General features: G+C 38.9%; 1 protein-coding gene and 1 long non-coding RNA gene across 5 annotated transcripts; one reads left to right on the top strand and one right to left on the bottom strand.

Moving 5' to 3' along the window:
* Window positions 1-299: 299 nt before the first annotated feature.
* On the bottom strand, window positions 300-12,337 carry epoa (erythropoietin a). Of its 3 annotated transcripts, XM_047386171.1 has the most exons (6): window positions 12,243-12,337; window positions 4,134-4,264; window positions 3,901-3,987; window positions 3,462-3,626; window positions 1,006-1,107; window positions 300-904 (listed from the first exon to the last, which is right to left on the bottom strand). In XM_047386171.1, the coding sequence occupies exons 1-6, from the start codon at window positions 12,319-12,321 to the stop codon at window positions 887-889; spliced, it is 582 nt and encodes a 193-aa protein (XP_047242127.1). In that variant the 5' UTR covers window positions 12,322-12,337; the 3' UTR covers window positions 300-886. The 3 variants fall into 3 exon arrangements, with proteins under 3 accessions (XP_047242127.1, XP_047242126.1, XP_047242128.1); XM_047386170.1 differs by having other exon boundaries at window positions 300-1,107; XM_047386172.1 differs by lacking the exon at window positions 12,243-12,337 and adding an exon at window positions 11,818-12,133 and having other exon boundaries at window positions 300-1,107.
* On the top strand, window positions 12,232-16,897 carry LOC124880817. Of its 2 annotated transcripts, XR_007041465.1 has the most exons (4): window positions 12,232-12,367; window positions 12,969-13,081; window positions 15,010-15,099; window positions 16,609-16,897. It is a non-coding gene; the product is annotated as an uncharacterized LOC124880817 (long non-coding RNA). The 2 variants fall into 2 exon arrangements; XR_007041464.1 differs by lacking the exon at window positions 15,010-15,099.
* Window positions 16,898-18,794: the final 1,897 nt, after the last annotated feature.

Raw genomic sequence — 18,794 nt, 5'->3', positions numbered from 1 at the left:
ATAGAGTAAGGGAAAAAACAAGCGTTAGCGTCAGGTTCTGGAAAAATGTTTGCAATTACAACTCTACAGGATGTTAATTGTAAAATTTTCCAGGCAGTCTGGCTATCAGCGTATGGAGCCAGGATGAGTGTTGGGGCTAGACAGAAACTGAAACACAGATAACAGTCCACAGTTCCCATGTAACCCACCGCAGTGACCTCTGGCTCTCACTCTACAACTATCAGCTTCGCATGCCTCTGTTCTTCCACAGGCCTGTTAGAGAAAACCATACAGTGAAACACAGATGTTCAGATACAAACTTTAGAAAAAGGGAGAGCAGCTTTATGTTGCAAATCTGTGCAAAATTTCCAGTGTACAAAAAGTGAGCATGACAATGTGATTGTTTAAACTGGTAAGGACCTGTTACACAAAGACAGTAGCCTACAAATAGAAAAATCTATATAAATAGTTTCTACACAACTTAAAAATAATAAAATATTTACTGACCAATTCCAACAGACAAGACTAATATCTCTGAGGCATCTTTGCAATCTAAAGAGTCCAATTTCCAGGTGCTATCTATATTTCTAAGGTGTTCCAATTTACTTTTCCACTATGAACAGACAGACATACTGAAAAGTTTAGTCTCAACTCACACAACATTTACATCCACTCAAAAAGTGCAAAAGCGTGCCTGTAGAACAACGATTGGAGCAGAGCTTTCCAAAGGCATCTTTTTGGCAAGTGTGTGCTTCAACACGTCCACGAGACACATTTACATTCCATGGCGCAGCCATCTCCTGTCCATCCAAGCCTCGCTGGGACAGTCCTTTTCCTCCAGCCTTTACCTTATAGTTGAGGACTTGCCTTAAACTGCATCCAGCTGCCATCATGCAGGTTAACAGACTCAAGTTTCTCGACGTGCCTTTGGAAAAAAACAAAGTATTTTTGGCTTGGAGTGAGCCAGTCTGCTGATCAGCTGACGTCTTGCTGACAAGCCTGTGCATCCAAAAGAAGAAGGCGTACTTTGCCTCGCAGGAAATTGAGGTGAACTTGAAGCAGTTCTGCAGCTGAGGACACCCTCCATGTTCCCTCCAGTCCCACAGTACTGGCAGGTGGGGTATATTCCTGGAAATGAGTATAAAGAAACATGATGCAACTCAAAAACAGACAGCTCTTTCAGCTTACTCAGGTCAAAGAGTCATTTTCAAAGGCTGTATTGTTGCTGCACCAATCTAAGAGCAGGCTTGCAGAGTCTTATCAGTTCCTAGAACATCAAATGGCTTACAGTTGAAAATGATGTCTCATGATATCCCTGAAGTTGGATGAATTGCCATCTAAATTAATATGACTGCACAATATAGGTTTGCAAAGATGCATCTGAATGAACTGCTAGGCTTCTTGAGCAATGTTCTTGGACAGGTGAGACTAATTTCGAGTTGTTTGGACATAATGTGCTTTGTTTGATAAAAACTGAACAAAGCATATCAGCAAATCACGTCATACGGAGCACGGTGGTGGGAAGGTGAGAATTAGGGCTTCTTTTGCAGCCATTGGACCTTACAGTCATTGAGTCGGCCATGGACTTCTCTGTTTAATAAAGTATTCTACAGATGAGAGGCCATCGGTCTGAGACCTGACTGGGTCATGCAAGCAACGAAGCAATAGGAAGAGACTACAAGTTACAAAGAAAACAAATACTTGAATTTACTGCAGCTTAATGTGTTTGTACATCATACTGAATCATGTTTTATTTCCCATGAATGTGTTGGCAGTCACGGGGAAAAATAAATAAATCTGAACAGCAGAGAGACACAGGGCAAACCACCAAGAACACACACATCCCTAAGAGCAAACTCTGGGAGTGGAGAGAACCCATGCATGCCCGGGAAGAACATGCAAGTTCCAGCAAGACCCCAGGCGGGGATTCGAACCCAGAACCTTTCTAGCTGCAAGGCAACAGTGCTACCAACTGCCCCACTGTGCAGCCTAGTGTTTATTATCCTGTATAAAAGATACAAACCCTAAGTTCTTCACTGGAAGGACCAGGCATCCCAGATTTGTGTCAAGGATAAAAATGTGAAGTCTACATGTAATAAAAAAACTATAGTTTCACAACCCAGTGATGTTTAACCCCTAAGACCTTTCTTATGATCAATGTTAAGAAATATGAGAACTGATATATTAAGTCCACACAAGAACCTGACCAATCATTGCCATTTAGTAACAGACTTGTTACAGTGTTAACCTTCCTTTGGAAAGATGACACCAGAGTAGAGATGTATGGACATAATGGACAAAAACCAGACCCTGCATGTTACTGGAGGACTATGATTTTGGCTCATTGTCCAGCTACAGGACCTGTAGACCTTGCAGTCATTGAGTGGACCATGAACTCTTTTGTATACTAAAGCATTTTAGCCACAAATGTGAGGCCATCTGTCCGACAGCCAAAGCTTGACACAAATTGAGTCAACAGTACAATGATCTCAAACACAGCAGCAAATCTACAACAGAATGGCTAAAAAGCACAAGAATTATGGTGTTGCAATGGTCCAGTCAAAGTCTAAAATCTCAAATTGACTGCAATACTTTGCTGGGACCAATGCATTGCCAAACTTCTCAAATGTCCACAAAACAATGTGCAAGCGATGGAGTTAAACAGAAAAAACAAATTTTCAGTTGTTGCTGACAGAGGTGGTTCTGCAAGCTACTGAACATTTGGCTGTTTTTTAATAAATAATAGCAGTATGGAATCTGTTCATTTGAGCTGGACTCCATGAGTTTTATTTATTTCCCTAGATACATAATGTCATAAAATTGAGGGTGTCCTTTTTGTTTTACCATACAGACTTTAAGAGACAGTTTTCCCCTCAGTTCTTAAACAGAGGCGTTTAATCATTTTTCTTTTTAAAATGCTTTTTATTGCTAGAGATTGTTGAGGGAAACTCAGGCTATGCTGCATGGACAGTTCTTTTGTGAAAGTCAGGGGCAGCAGGGATCACTGCAGCATCTTCATTGTGTGCTTTTGCCTTGCAGACTCCTTCTGGATAGATGTTAAAGATAATAATATAGAGGCCATCATTTTTTTTTCACCTTCATTGCAAAGATATTCCCGTGGATGCCATATTTAAAACAACAAAAACCAACAATAACTCGATTAATCTACTGTTGTGCTTACCAGCTGGAGAGGTTTATACAGTGTAGAGGTTCAAATTAGAGAGGACAAATTGCTATGCATGCACAGGTTCATCCCTAAAGGCAATTTAGAGAGGTCAAATGTCATCCAGGGAGAAAAAACACATGCAAAGGGAGAACATTTAACTCTACAAAAGAAAGGTCCCAGCTGGGCCTCCTTGCTGTAGGTGAGAGTACCAACTTCACCACCCGGCAATCCATATTTTTAATCGGTCAAGGTTGAAATTGGTTTTAGGAAATCTAGCATACATTTGAGTCTAAACTTCAATCACATACTGACTCACTTGAAAGTTGAGGCTTCGCAGTACAGCAGTGATGCTGTGTAGGTTTCTGATGGTGTTTTCTATGTGGCTGTTAAGTTCTGAGTTTGTCATCGATGTCCGTAGTAGGCTGAGGGCCTGTTGTAAAAGCCACAATCCAGTCTGCACTTCCTGAGCTTGCTCCGTTGCCTTCCCAAAAGACAAACACAGCCAAAGAGTTAGAGCTGTCTTTTGGAAGCGATAAAGATCATAGGATGTAGGAAGTAATCAGCTCTTCCGTAAGCAATTAACTGGAGTCACGGGTCTTCCCAACCAAAAGAAAAAAAAAAACACTCATGCAATAAAATGACCTCCAGGAAAATAATTTGCATAATAAACACTACACGATGCAAGGAGGTAAAATCCAGCAGTCTTTTACTACAGATTATAGTTAATCTAAAGTCTGATTTCAGGGGTTACTTACATTTTTCTTCTCCCAGTCATCAAAGTTGACAGTAGTTTGGGGAACAGACGCAGCCTCTGTTAGACCACATCCTTCTCTGCATAACTTCTAAGAAAAGAGAAAACAAGAATTTTATTTAGAGCCATCTTCTTTATCTGTATCTAAAATAAGTTTATGCCCAGAACACAGTAACGGTGCTCTAATTCTCTTTCTTGGAGTTTGCGTCTTACTGCATTCATACATTTTTCTCTCACCATAGTGACTTCTGCGTCTCGTGCTTCCTGAATGAAATGGTTCAGGACCCTCAGGTCACAGATTGGCCTTAGTGGGGACGGTAGGCCTGGACGGGTCCACTCCAACACTAATAGCAGCAAGACGAACAGTCCTGCATACAGACAAGCGGGCACAGTTACTCAATGACAGTGAAGCTATCTAAACTAACCATCACATGCAAACGTCAAAGATAGTTTAGGTCCCTTCTGAACGGCATAAGACATATGTCTAACATAGCTTGTGATTACAAAGAGACATATTCATAATAGCTTGCAGGGTGGGACCGGTGCACTTCACAAAGTAGATCATCACGTGGAAATACTGAAGCAGCATCTCAAAACATCAATCAGGAAGTAAAAGCTTGGGCATAAATGGGTCTTGCATAAATTCAGTAACTATAATCATACTACAAAATTAGCTACACAGTGGCTTAAGGAAAACCAAAACATTGTTTACAACAAAGCTAGGTGCGTTTTTCTGTTCAATGTATGTAGATAACTTGTTTTAACATAATCTTCATATTTGTTAAATGAGGGTTATGCTTACATGATTAGGACTGATCTCTTGCTCATGTTTGTGCTGTTTGGGAACCTCCCATGATACATCTGGCAGCCCTCCCACTCCACATTTTTGTTAAAAGGTTTGTCGTTAAATTGTGCACTATTTTTCAGCACCAATTTCCTGCATTGGTTTATTGGTGGAGATGCTATTTTGTAAAGTGAGATCTTTAAAGTTCCTGAATTGTATTAAGATGTCAACAGAACATTGTAGGGGTTGACAAAGTCAAGAAGGTTGACAAGAAGGTAATAGCAATGGTTATCCCAATCAATGGCAACATCAAAAGAAGGACCCTAAGAAGCTCAAAGGACTCAAATAAAATAACGTATTTAATCTAAAACTTAGGACTGTGACTTTCAAACTAGAAGAGAGATTCTTGCAGAATCCAATCATTGAGATTTCTTTCCATCAGAGCACAGAACAAAACAGCTAAAATATTGTCTGGAACCATCAAGCCTCTTGCAGGTGGCCTGAGCCAGGAAGTGAAACTGACCAGATGGAAAGGGAAAGTGACACTTTGTGTGGAATCTCAAAGCGCTGGACCTCTTCGAGTTGACTGGTTATTACTTCCATTTAGAACTGGCATCCATAGACAATCTATCATAACCTGGATGAGAGGTTTTAGACCTATGCAGAACATTAGTGAGGACAGAGCATCGCCGTGGTATATCTGGCACAAGGCTTTTTATTGTCTGCCAGTGCTGCTTTCTAGATTTCCATCAGTTATTCAAGAACACTCCTAATATTGTCTTGATGTTGATCCATGCAATTCTGAATCCAGGCATGCAGCTTCATATTATAGGATTTATCATGGTCGGAGCAGAGGGTGCACAAGGTTTGTGATGTCTTTCAGTCTTGGATGACAACTCTGTAAACCAGTAGTAGAGCTGAGTGTTATTGCCTACTGGCCTCTGCTCATGTAATGACTTATGTATATTCTGATCTTGGTGGCCATAAAACCTCACAAGAACTCCTGTGTTGTGTAAACATGTTATTGGCTTGTATTTTGTTGGTGTTGCTCCTCTCTGGGAGTCCATCACGATAAGCACTGTTTTATTTTGGGCTAACCGAGGTCCACCATCGAAGTGTGTCCCCGATAATAGGTCACTTCATTTGTGCTGCTACATTTAGCATGTGAATCATGCCAGAGCTTAGTTCAATACAATTCCTTATATTTGAGACTGTTTTGAATGAATCTACACACAGTCATAACAAAAATAACGTAGATCCTCCATAAATTTCAAGGTTTTACTGTAAAAATCATATTTTCTTCACCAGGTTCACTAGGTTATTTGCAAAGCCCCCATACACACAGATTCCATCATGCCATTATTTATGAAACAAATTCATAACCATTACAGAACCCCATAACATCTTTGCCAGCTATCTTGCAAAAGACAGCTGGCATAGATGTTACGGGCGCTTTAAAATCCCTTTAGATACACACCAAATCCAACCTTGAACCAGTGTCCCATCCGTGTGACTCGTGTGTCATGTAATTGCAAAAATACAATTACCTGGCTTCAAGCAAACTCACAAGGCAACATCTATTACACTCTGTGACTTCCAGAAGACTTTGTTCATTTTTAGCTTCTGGTGCCTGTTTAGATGGGCTGGTTCCATATAAATAAAATAATTCACAAACCAATCGCTGGAATCCCTGTGTGTCAAATTATGACAAATTTGATCTATTAACTTTTCCATGAGTCTTTTTATGACTTGTAACGTTTGCATGAGATACTTGCAGATGTCACTGTTTTATAACACATCTGTCCTGCCAAGCTAAATGCTTGCACCACTCCTCCTTAAGTTGCCCGTCTCCTTTCCTTGTATAATCTAGTTCAAAAATAAATTCTGTTATGTACTCTAAATCATTTTTACATGCTGTTACCCGGCTTTGATTACTTGTTACCTTGACTCCCCAATGAGAATTCCCCTGATTCCCTAAACAGAGATCTTTCTGACTGCTGTATATTGAAAGTAAGTACTGATTGCACATAATTAGTTTACACAACATCCCATATACAGTCTAAGCGTACTTTCAAAGTCTCTTGCAATACTGACAGAGCCGCTCAAGCGGTAGGCTTTCACAAACAGAAGTAGAAGTGTCAGATCTTCCCCGGTAAATGCAAACTCTGCATACCAGCAGGGAATTTCTCAGGCGGTAACCATTAAAGTCAGCATGAAGGAATGACTCAGCATGATAAAGCAATTCCTCTTTAAGAAAACATGTGATGCCTTAGATTATGAACAGAAAGATAAACACAATGACAGTAAAGGGAAAACCTTGTTTAGGTCTCATTTCCGTGCAGGGACATTAGCCCGACATATTTAGAAAGACTGACATGCTGTACCTCTACTAAAGATATAAGACAGAAGAGTATTTCCAACATTCACTCACGCCTGACCACATTCTGGTCAGAGTATTATTGAAATTCATGATAAAGATTTACTCTGTGTCATGTAGGCACACAGACAACTCAAATTTGTCCTGGTTTCTTAGTTGCATCCAAGTGTTTAAGATCATCAAGCAAATTTTAATATCAGACAAATACAACCCGATTAATAAAAATGAAGGTTTCAAATTAGGGTTTCATTTATTAAACGAAATAAGTTATATAAACCACCCAGACTCTATGTGAAAAGGAATACATCCTCTTGTTAATTCAAGATTTAACTTGAGTCACTACAACCTGATTACTGCCAGGCTTTAGAATCAAGAAATCCCTAAAAGAGAACTTGTCTGACTACATGAGGTAGGCTAAAAGATATATCAAAAAAGATGTGTCATAAAGCAACTCATCATGTCCCGATCTGAAGAAATTCCTGAAAAGATGAAAAACAAAGTCATTGACATCTATCAGTCTGGATAGCCATTCCTGAGGATTTGGGACTCAATCAAATCATGGCGAGAGCCAATATCCACAACCAGAGAAAACATGGAACAGTGCTGAACCTTCCCAGGAGTGGCCAGTCTACCAAAATTACTCAAATAGCAGTGGCGTCTTAATAATAGATGCCCCCATCAAAATTGCAGGCAAAACTTTAGACAGAGTTAATAAATTAGGAAATGTAGTTATCGCATCTGTTCGCTACAAAATGTGTCTGACGTTTGATTTCTTTCAGCATTCCCCTTGCATTTGGGTTTATTTTTTTGTGTAGGCATAAATACATGTTTCAATGGTGAGGGGCGTTGGCCAAATGAGTGTCTAAGTATGTTCTTAAACTTTTGGCATCCATGTGACTTCATGCAGCTCTTTGCGCCTGTAGTGAATCAGTGCTTCTTGTGTCATTCTTCATCCAATGTGATTATTTTGTACACCTGTCCATCATAATCACTTTCCTGGCAGCTTGGAGGCGCAAGTTCAAATGTCACTGAAACATACAGCTGCAAACAGAGGAGTCAAACAATGACAGTGGCGGCAGCAAAACAAACTTTTGGTAATTTATTTACTAAATAATATTTTTAAGAGACTAACCAGGTTTAGAAATCCAGTAGCAGGCAACTGACGGTGGACTGATTTAGGTTCAAGTAGAGTTTATTGTTGTGTTGTAATCCCTGACCTCTAGTGCGTCCCCTGAAAACCTTTTTATAACCAGCTCTCACTGTCCAAAAGTATTCAATGAGTTAGCCAGGAGGTCACAAGATAACTTTATTTAAAGCACCACAGGTCTCCCTTGTCTCAGTTAAGGTCAGTGTTCTTGACTCAGCAAAAAGAAAGTGACTGAGAAAAATATTTTGTAGACTGATGAGACAGAAGTGGAACTTTTTAGAATGTGTATTTCCTGTTAAATCTGGTGTAAAACTAACATAGCATATTGGAAAAACAACACTGTAGCAACAATCAAACATAGTGGTTATAGTGCGATGGTCTGGCGCTGCTTTGCTGCTTCAGGTCTGACTTGAAATATTTGAGTATGACAAAAAAGCGAAAACAGAGAAAATCTATGAGAGGGCAAATACTTTTCACAGCACCGCAGATATGGCACCATGGTGCTTTAAGGGGTAAACTGTAAAATCAGACCTTTATTCCACCTTTTCTGAAGTTCCAGCGTCATGAAAGCGTTTCTAAGTAACACACGAGCCTGAATATATAGGATAGCACCTCAAGCTCAAACAACCCTGCAATACCTGGGCATCCACTGGAAAGAGTGAATTGCTTCAGTACTGTAGAACAAAAGAGATTTCAATGACCTATGTCAGTGCACGATATAACCAAACAGGAAATTTAGAATGAGCCAAAAGACACTGAAATAAACACCTTTATCTGTGTGAAATTTGCACACTGGTTTCCAAGGATTCCTTAACTGACTTAAACCTTCCATTCCAGCTCTGTTTTTAGTTTTGTTGGCACGACCGAACACGGTACCACAAAAATACCCCTAAAGGTCATAGATTACAATGAAAACAAAACTTCAGTTAAACGTTTGATTTTTTGCCAACTTAAATGTTCGACCATGAGATAACTGGTTTTTTCTACATGCAAAGCATTGTCCTCACAGACAAATGAATGGCCTTTTTTCTACATGCTCTGACTCTGCTAAGTTGCGTGACTCAGCTTGAGGGTTATCGGTGACCTTTCCAACAACGCCACTGCCTACGTGCAAATGCATCAATCCAAGTAGTGCATTCACACTTACACTTTGTTGTGACTTTCTCACAGAGGTGGTGGAATTTGCAGGCCAGGGCGGTAGCCAGACTACAAGCCAACAGCTTGGAGTGCCAATATCAGCTTCCTGCAAACAGTGCTGCTTTTTTAGATGAGCAGCACGAGTATTCAAGAAGTAGCACTTTGAATAGCGGATAGTGGTAAGCTTCCCTGCAGGTATGTGACGAATGTGTTGGAAAGGTGAGATGTTGCAATGTGCAACTACATTTCCGACATGTGGTATTTTAACTACCACCTGTTAAGCATGATCCAGTTTAAAGGACGGCTGTAGAAGCTGTTAAATGAGGCAAAGGGCACATAAGGAGATAACTACATTAGCCATATTTTGTGGAATAGCAGGTCTTTAAGTTCAGAATTGTAAATAAGTAGTCATCAGATGAGTGACATAATTTCCTGCAGTGCTGGAATCCCTTAGGACAGTCCGTTTCTGATAACCTCTTGCACTTTTCTGCTGACAGAGGTATGTGCTGAAACCTGCACAATCAGCTTTCGCATTGAGTGGCCTTATTTTCCACGTCTGCTGGGTCATGCTTGAGAAGCAGACTTGTAAGGTAACTTCCCTTTGGAATGAAACCGTTTTAACACAGTGGTCATCAATACTCAGCGTCTCACCAGGGGGGGGGGGGGGGGGGGGGGGGGGGGGGGGGGGGGCTATCTGCGGTAACTTCAAATTTCTGGAAATAAAACATCAGAGTTAAACTTGCACGTCACAAAATTTAGTCCACAGCAAGACGAAACTTCTTTAAGCAATTAGCACTGGGAGGATAAAAGCATGGTAACACAACCCACAGTTTCACAGCATCCTTGGAAGTAATAGATGAAGAAGATTCTACATACGACAAGAGATTTAACTGGGTGGTCTTGGGGGGAGGCCATGTCCCCTGATGTCCCCTGATGTCCCCCCATCTCTTGTCTCTGAAGCATTATTTTGCTCCGCTTAATGAGGATATTATCTATTATCTTTATAATCCTGTCCCGTCTTCCTTCCGTCCTGCTGCCTGCAATTTTGATGTAAAGGAGGCATCTTTTTGGCATCTCATTGAGCTACAAATACGAAGTATATTAGCATTTTCCAATCCATCAGTCAGAAAATTGCTTCGCAAAGAAAAATAGAAATAAATGTTGCAGTATTAGTCTTTACGTTTCCATGTTACAACTTACAAGATCCTAATTACCAACCTTACAATATCAAGAGGGTGAGTCTTCATCACACAATGTACATGAAGAAAAAAAACACTTTCATGCACTAACCAACCTCTCTTGGTATTAGCAACAGTGAACATTTCACTATATCAGTGGTTGGAATGAGCCATTCTCTTCACGCTTCCAATCATTTGCAAATGAGACTGCCCACCTCCAGCTAAAATGATAAAAATCCTCTTTCAGTTCACTTCGGTGTAACTGATCAAGACTTTTAAACTGTTTGGTGTTCATTTCGGTAAAAACTTAAAACTTTTAAGGTGGTGGCAAAAAAATCCCAAATGGGCTCCCATTAAGAGGTTCTCTAACAGAGTCCATAACTAGCCTCTATATGTTATCTAAACACTATTCAATAAGCAGCATGCTCACATATTATAAAAAAGGAGCACACAGGTTAGGACCACATGGTGAACCCAAGGCTTGTAAATATTAAATATTTATTTTATTCTAAATTTAAACAGCACAGTGAGAACATTCAATGTGAACAGACACTGTCTGAGTCAGCTATTGATTATATAATATTGCTTTATATTCCAGTGTTTTAAAACAGTAACAACGGTGTGCATCCATGTTACAGCTAAATATGTTTTCTTCAGAAATAACAAGGGATCACTCCAAATAGCAATATTGACCACTAATAACCTAATCAGATTAGAAAGCTCATTCTTTTCATACTCCTGCTCACCTAACCCCTCTTAAAGAGATCAAAAGTCTGTTTCATTCTCACATTTCATCATCACCTCCCACTGTTTACAAGCTGCTTTCATACAGTGCAAGACTTTGCTCTCAATTACAACAGGAGACAACATACTAACAATAATGAGTATGAACCAACGACTCATAGGGAGTCGCTTTTAAATAAAACAATACCTCACTAATTACTTGTGACGTGCTTTCTGAATGTTTCAGACAGAATAAAAAATAGTTTTAAGAACAAAAAAGTTGGGATAGTAAGAAAAAAGTTTAAAATAAGGTAATTTGCTCCCGCTAGTCGCCAAGTTTTGCAAAAACATTTAAATAAGCGAGTAAAAAAATTTGATTTTTCATTCAAAGTTATTTATTCGACAAACTATGAATGAGAAATGACAGGAACTGCCTCTAGATAGGATATCGTAAAGATTTGGTCCATGCAACACAGGCTGATATGGACGATCAAATAATCCATGCATGCAGAGCTGCGGTGCGCACAGGTCATGCCCACATGGCGAACCATGCGGCTGCAAACCTTCGCTCTTACCTCTACAAGTTTTCCGCAACATTCGCAACAAGCAGCGGCATCTTTCAAGCACATCATGAGATCATCGGACACATGCACGGCAGACAGTGTCTGAAGCAACGGCCAAATGTCCAAAAGCTCCAAGATGCGACCAAGAACGCAGCTCTGCGCGTCAGACCGACCGTCATGCAGCTCCGTCCTGCTGCCCTGAGCACTCACCTATCAGACTTCATCACTGAGGAGCTTTGGGAAAACCTTTTATTTACCTCCCCTGAGGAGACAATGATAACGCGAGCACGTGCCTGTTTTACGCTCCACACACTGGGATTAAACATCAACCCACCATGCTGTCCCCTCCGTGCGTAAAGCACGAAAAACGACCAACAACCAAAGCCAGTGTTGCTGCAGAGGAGGGAAAAAATCACGAAGACATGCCCATAACTCACTGGGAAATTCCATAGCGGTGTCCGCATAGCCCCTCACAGCCTCCTCGTGGTTTGGCCAATAGGTCCGTCTATTGGCCATTAATTGGAAACGAAGCTCTTTTGTGGATCTCATGTGCACTTATCCGGTAGGTGTTTCTAAAAACTGATGCCGTTTGATTTTTTTTTTTTATTATTGACTTTGAAAATAAGATGTCATTGTTTCCATGATGACAAGATGAACTACTCCTCCCTTAAGGCAAACTGCTGTCTTATTTCTTTTCAAATACTGGGTGAGTGCTATTTATGAAAAATGAAGTCAGGACTAAACTTCAAAAAGAAAGCAACAGAGAAACGTGCGCTTCATTCATTGTTTTCAGACACAGCAAATCCCAATATTACATTTTATTAAAAATAATAATATAAACTAATATTACAATTACAGTCATATGGGGATGCTATAATAAAATGTGTTTTTCATTCAGAACTTCCTCCAGCCTGATTTTACACAGAGCTTTGGTCAAAGCAAAGCTGGAAATTATTAGTAAAAGAAGCAATTATTTTAAATACCTCAGGTATGGTTTATAAGCTGGTAAAAAGTCAACATATTTGGTCTGAGGCTGATGCTAACCTTTCAAATATTAAGTCTTGCACAAATAAACATCTAGCTATAGCCTACCTTTCTGATCACCATTGTAAACATTCTCACTTCCAAAAATGTCCCTGCTTAATAACGTCCTTTATTTTCAGGTTCAGGTTATCCAAGTAGCTGTCGTCCTCTTCTGCTTTTCATTTGGACTCAGACTCAGGAACCAAGTATTCTCTGACATTTGCTTGGGATCGTCTTCCTGAAAAGCCAAATGGTAATCAAGTATGAACTTAAGTACTTAAGTCATTACATTTTTTTTCTCAAAACCTTCTGGTAGTTCCAAGAACCCAACATGTGAGTCACATGTTCAAGTTTATCCAGTCCTGAAGCAAGATAACTGCTACACAATTGATTTCTCTATAATGAGCTACTGTATGTGAATGACTTGTTTTATGGAAAAAGGGTATTATACGTCAATGTTTTTTCTTAGTAAATAGATCTTGACATGAAATTCACACCAGACCCGAGGAATCCACACATAAAAGAAAATCCAATTGTCCATAAATAAAGTTATGTGTAAAAAAGGTGGACTGATACAAGGAATAAAGAAGCAAAATATCACAGAAAGCCAAAAAATACTGCAATCTAACGTGTTAATTCTACCCACATCAGTGCAAATTGATATCATCTAGTTTAGTCCTAAATGATGGCCTATAGGAAGGTTTCCTATGAACAGGAAAACATCATAGGTGAAAGCATGAGCTCTCTCAAGACCTTTTCAACTTTATTGTTGTGCATCATATTGATGCCAGGGGGTACAAATGTCTTTCTAAATTTCTGAATGTTTCTCTAAGCCCAAAACAATAAAGGCATCATTTCACCATAAACTGGTGCTCCTAACAAGATTTCTGACAGAGGAGCAAAAAGAAATAATCAAATGAGCTGTTCAGGAGCATAGCACCACTCAAGAGGAGCCTTAGAAAGCCCTGGAATTAAAAGGTACAGTTTTTCCATTGGAGCAACGATAATTGCAATCAACCCTCAAACCTCCTTTCACAGTCATCACACAAGACTCCACTGCTGAAGAACAAGAATGTTAAAGCTGGATAAAGTTTGTTGTCATACATTTGGACAAGCCAGTAAAATACTGGGATACCAAACCTGAAATATTGAACTTGGTAGGAATCAAACATTAACAGGGGTGCCTTTTAGCAAAACAAATATTTTAAACACTAAGCCAAAGAAACTCTTTGTTTCAAATAAATAAAATAAAGGTGCTACAATGACTCAGTCTATCAAGCAACGTTTAACACAATTGAACATTTATAGAAAGAACTGTAAATCAGATTGTATTGAAGAGTCTCCCAGAACCTTAAAGACAGTTTGTGTGGTGGCCAACATCACATCTGAACCATGCATGCAACATTTTTCTCAATACATGGCACATCTTGAAGGTGTCTTTCGAACAAACGGCTTTTTTACATAGTATTGAATAACTTTTAGTACGTATTTTCAGTACCTATAAATGCAAACCCATTTAAGTCCAGATAATTTAATACTAACTTGTGTAAATTTCTTGCATATTTAGATTGTTTAAGTTGTTACCAACAACTGGTGTGAGTGTCATGTCATGTGATCACGTAAATACTTGTGTTCATCATGTCCAATACTAATTTTCTCAGTTGTATAAACATCGCCTCAGATGTTTGGGTCCAGAATGTCTCAACAGAGAACCATAAAACAAACTCCTAGAACTTCCCAGGCCCATCCAATCATTTATTGATTTATCAAGTTGATGCATCCTTTTCTCTAGTGTTCTTTAAGCTCTGTGAACTGTTGTTCATAATAGTTACAGGTTTTCAGTGGCAGAAAAGTACAACAGGTTATTAGATACTGATTAATCATGACCCTGTTCCTATTGAAAATCTTTGAGAAGATTTGTTAACGGATCAATACGTGCAGGACCCTTCCAAAAGCATTCAACATTTTGACCAAAACAAAATAGCACATAAATCTGAAATGGAAGGAAAATGATGAACGTTATTTATTCATTTATTTTTAATCACACATAGCTTTTTGGCCAACAAGCAAAATGCTTTATGTGCTGGAAAACTGACAATGTATATCACCCTGAACACACCATCCCAACTATAAAACATTGCAGTCCTAGCATCATGCCGTGGGGATACCTTTCTTCCGCAGGGACAAGGAAATGGGTCAGGGTTGCTGGGACGATCGATGCAGCCGCACATGGAAATAATGGAAGAAAATTTATTAGAGGCTGCAAAAGAGGTGAGAATGTGGCGGAGGTTCATCTTCAGGAGAACGATTCTGAACATATCAATAGAGCTATAATGAAATGGTTTTGATAGAGTAATGTGTTAGAAGGTCCAGTTAAATTATAGATCTAAACCCAATTGAGGATCTGATGCAAGATTTGAAAATTGATTCTCTCGTTCCAGTTTGACAGGTCTTGAGCAGTTTTGCAACAAAGAAATCATAAACAACTTCAGTCTCTAAATGTGAAAAGTGGGTATAGACCTTCCTGTGAAGACCTGCTGCTGTAACCGCAGCAAAGGTAGTTTTTCAAAGGGCTATTGTAGAAGGCTGCAATATATTGCAGATTTATGGATTAAAGCTACAGTATATCATTGTATGCAATATGCATATTGCGAAAAGGTGCCATGGATTCAAATTCACTAAGCCAGCAATATCTTTGGTAACACTTGTTGTATAATGCAGCATAAAAAGTTTTAGAAGGTAAAGAGGTGGCAAGATGGTCAAATAATTAAGAAACTTATTTGTTTCAGTAGCTTATTATGTGAGATATTTATTTTTTATGAACCAAAGCAGAAAGACATTATTAGCCCAGTCATATTAAAATCTAACTATTAATCAATAGCATCACATAGTGCACGGTTTTCTAGTGTTGTGTAGCCCTAAATCCACCGATAGTTTGCTTTTGTAACATCACGAAAAATGGAAAAGTTAATCAGAAACAGTATAAATACTTCTACAGGGCACTATGCACAGTTACTGCGGGTTGCTGTTTAATACATTTTAAATTAAAAGCATCTTTTTGAGTTAGGAAAACCCTCAGACCCTCTAGATAAATCATTTAGAATCCTTAGTTCTTTCTCCTAACCCTGAACGTTCTCAGTAGGATTTAGCTCTGAGGACTGAGACTGCCATGGTGAAGAATTTCTGTGGTTTTGGTAACTGATTTTTGATCATTAAACTGTGGAAAACTCCAGATTTTCATTTAAAATGTCCTGAGTTCATGATGACACACAACCTAATAAGTTTGACTTTGGATGAGAGCCTTGCCTTTAGCTTTAAAAATCCTCCACCGAACTCAACCGTGTGTCTGTTGTGCTGCTCCGCAGTCATTATTTGTTTCACAGCGAACCCATCTGGAGTGTTTGATGTCAAAAAACTCCTGTCCTAGTCTCATCTGGTTACAATACACAATAACTGTCATTGGGTGATTCAGTACAAAAAAACCCAAAAATACCTAATATGGGATTTTTACCCTACTAAATCAATGCACTTGTATTAAATTTTAAATAAAAAAAGAAATTCAAAGTGCCACTGCAATAAAATATTATTTTTTTAAGTGTGGAGGGAAATATCAAGAAGCCTGACAAATCATATTAAATTGACCAAAAGAAGTTATGAATTTAGAAATGTGTAGATTACCAGATTTTTTCCATTGCTAGAATCAGACAAAAAGGTACTGCACATAATTTATTTATACATATTAGATTTTGTTTAGTTTATATTATTTTTACTCTTTTAAAGGTTTTGTGGCCATCAGTGGCTTTTTTTCATCAGTAGCTGGACAGGAAATAGGACAGAGCACAAAGGGAAAGACATGAAGTGAATGGAATCGCATCGAACCCTGGACAGCTGCATCGACCGCAGGATCGCAGTCTCCACACATGGTGCTTCCACTCCACCACCAAGCCACACGTCGCCTCCACTATCTTTACTTTTGATGCATTTTTAATAAAGTCTTTTAGGCTGAGCGATTTGTTCTTTAAAAGAAATTGATGACTTAAAGGAAAACGGAATAAATGACCAAATCTTCCTTGTTCTCTCTCACTGTTTATACCAACATTATCACAAAATGTGCCATCATCCTTTGAAACTGCTGGTGGCCGAACATCTTACCAAAACCTTCTAAAGAAGCTCTTATGACTGACTGAAATTAAAGGAAAGATGAACACAGGAGGTCAGAAAATTAGACCACCACAGTAGTATCTAAACATTTTTTCCTTTAATTACCAACCAAGAAGGAGATTATAAATTTGTAAATTACGATCCCGTTTATAGTAAAATAAACTATAAATGGGTGGGCTAGGCTCAAGTCACTTCAATGCCATTCCTTTAACAGATTTGATTATTGGTTTGCATGACACTTAACACTTCAAAAGCCTTACTCCACAGGCTAGTTGAGATCTGGTCCACTGATGGATGACCAGATACTGTAATTGTCCTTAGCACAAGCATGAACAACTCTTTTTTTAGAAAGATAAAATTTAAATAAGGGCAAACAAAGATTATTTTATAGTACAGATAACAGCGTTTTGATCTGCATGTCCTGGCAACTGTTAATGTGAATCTATTCTTTTACAAAAAGAATAGATAAACATTAGACAGTGAGTTGTGGTGAACAGATATATGCTTTCACAACCGTTCTATGCAGAGAAAAAACTCTTCTAATGTTAAGTTTGCATGTTTTGAACTTCTTTAGTCATTAGGGTATAGTGCAACAATATAGTAATTTAGCAAATAAATATAGCCAACTCCTAAATTAAATTTTAAGCAATAGGTCATTTGAAAAACTGTTTAAGAAAATGTGTAACCAGATCACAACAGAATAATGTTTGTTATTGAAATGATTTGTACATACACTGTACAATATATGTACTCAGTACCTAGTCAGACAGAGGCGATCAGCCCGTGGCTCTGCTGAGGCGTTAAGGAAGCCCAGGTTGTTTTAAAGCACCCTCTAGTTCATCTGCATTGTTAGGTTTGGTCTCTCTCATCTTCCTCTTGCCAACAATACCTACATTTTCCTTGGGATTTAGGTTAGGCCAATTTGTTGGACCCTGGGCAGTTTGGATTTAGCATCTATGCACTCTTCCTCCAGACTCTTGGAGCCTGATTTCCCAATGAAATACAACATTTACTTTCATCTGAAAATATGACTTTGAACCACAGTCAAGTCCTTTGTCTCCCAATGTAAGACACTTCTGACAAAGGAATGGGTCAGTTGTAGACCATGACGTGGAAATGTCTGTCTGTTGTGGCTCTTGAAGTACAGGCTCCAGCTGCAATCCACACCTTGAACAGGCTCCGGTCTAAGCTTTCATTGTCCCTGTTGCTTGCACATCTTTTTCTACCACACATTTTCCACCACACCTTGTCTTTTCTCCCAACTCTCCATAAAAATGCATGAAATCAGCACTCCATGAACAGCCAACTTTCTTAGACATGACCTTTTATGGTGTGCCCTCATTGTGGAGGATGTCAATAATTGTCTGCTGGACAACAGCCAACTCAGCAGTTTTCACCATTGTGTAGGCTGTAATATGGCCAGAACATCCAATGTATGCAGCAAAACTATTTTTTCTTAGTTTTTAACATCTTATTTTTCATCATCATCATCATCAGCAAAAATCATGAAAATGAAAAGAAGAACTATTTCCCTTTGTGTGCAACAAATGCACGAGTTTCCCTTACATAGCAATAAATTAACTCTTCAATGATATTCTAATTATACTGAGATACACCTGTGTGTGTCAAGGCTGAGATAAGCTGCAGTGACACGTAGTTAAGAAACATAAAATAGCAACACTTTACTTTGGCCTCTGTGGCTGGGAAGTGATAACACCACTTGTGCAAATCATTGAAATTTTAATCTCTTCCTCTATGGAAACAAAGTATTTGCAAGGGGAAGGAACAGGCTATTAGACAGAATT

The sequence above is a fragment of the Girardinichthys multiradiatus genome, chromosome 14 (assembly GCF_021462225.1).
Source record: "Girardinichthys multiradiatus isolate DD_20200921_A chromosome 14, DD_fGirMul_XY1, whole genome shotgun sequence".
NCBI classification, from domain to species: Eukaryota; Metazoa; Chordata; class Actinopteri; order Cyprinodontiformes; family Goodeidae; genus Girardinichthys; species Girardinichthys multiradiatus.
The sequence above is the reverse complement of the archived record's forward strand: the minus strand, read 5'-3'. Positions and strand labels throughout refer to the sequence as shown.

What these genes read in the sequence shown, in the direction of transcription:
- epoa (XM_047386170.1), bottom strand. Translation starts at nt 12,321, where the DNA reads ATGGCCAATAGACGGACCTATTGGCCAAACCACGAGGAGGCTGTGAGG. An exon ending in GAGACGCAGAAGTCACTATG is followed by an intron (nt 3,988 to 4,133) that starts GTGAGAGAAAAA and finishes CTCTTTTCTTAG; the next exon opens with AAGTTATGCAGAGAAGGATG. An exon ending in TGCGAAGCCTCAACTTTCAA is followed by an intron (nt 1,108 to 3,461) that starts GTGAGTCAGTAT and finishes ACTCATTTCCAG; the next exon opens with GAATATACCCCACCTGCCAG.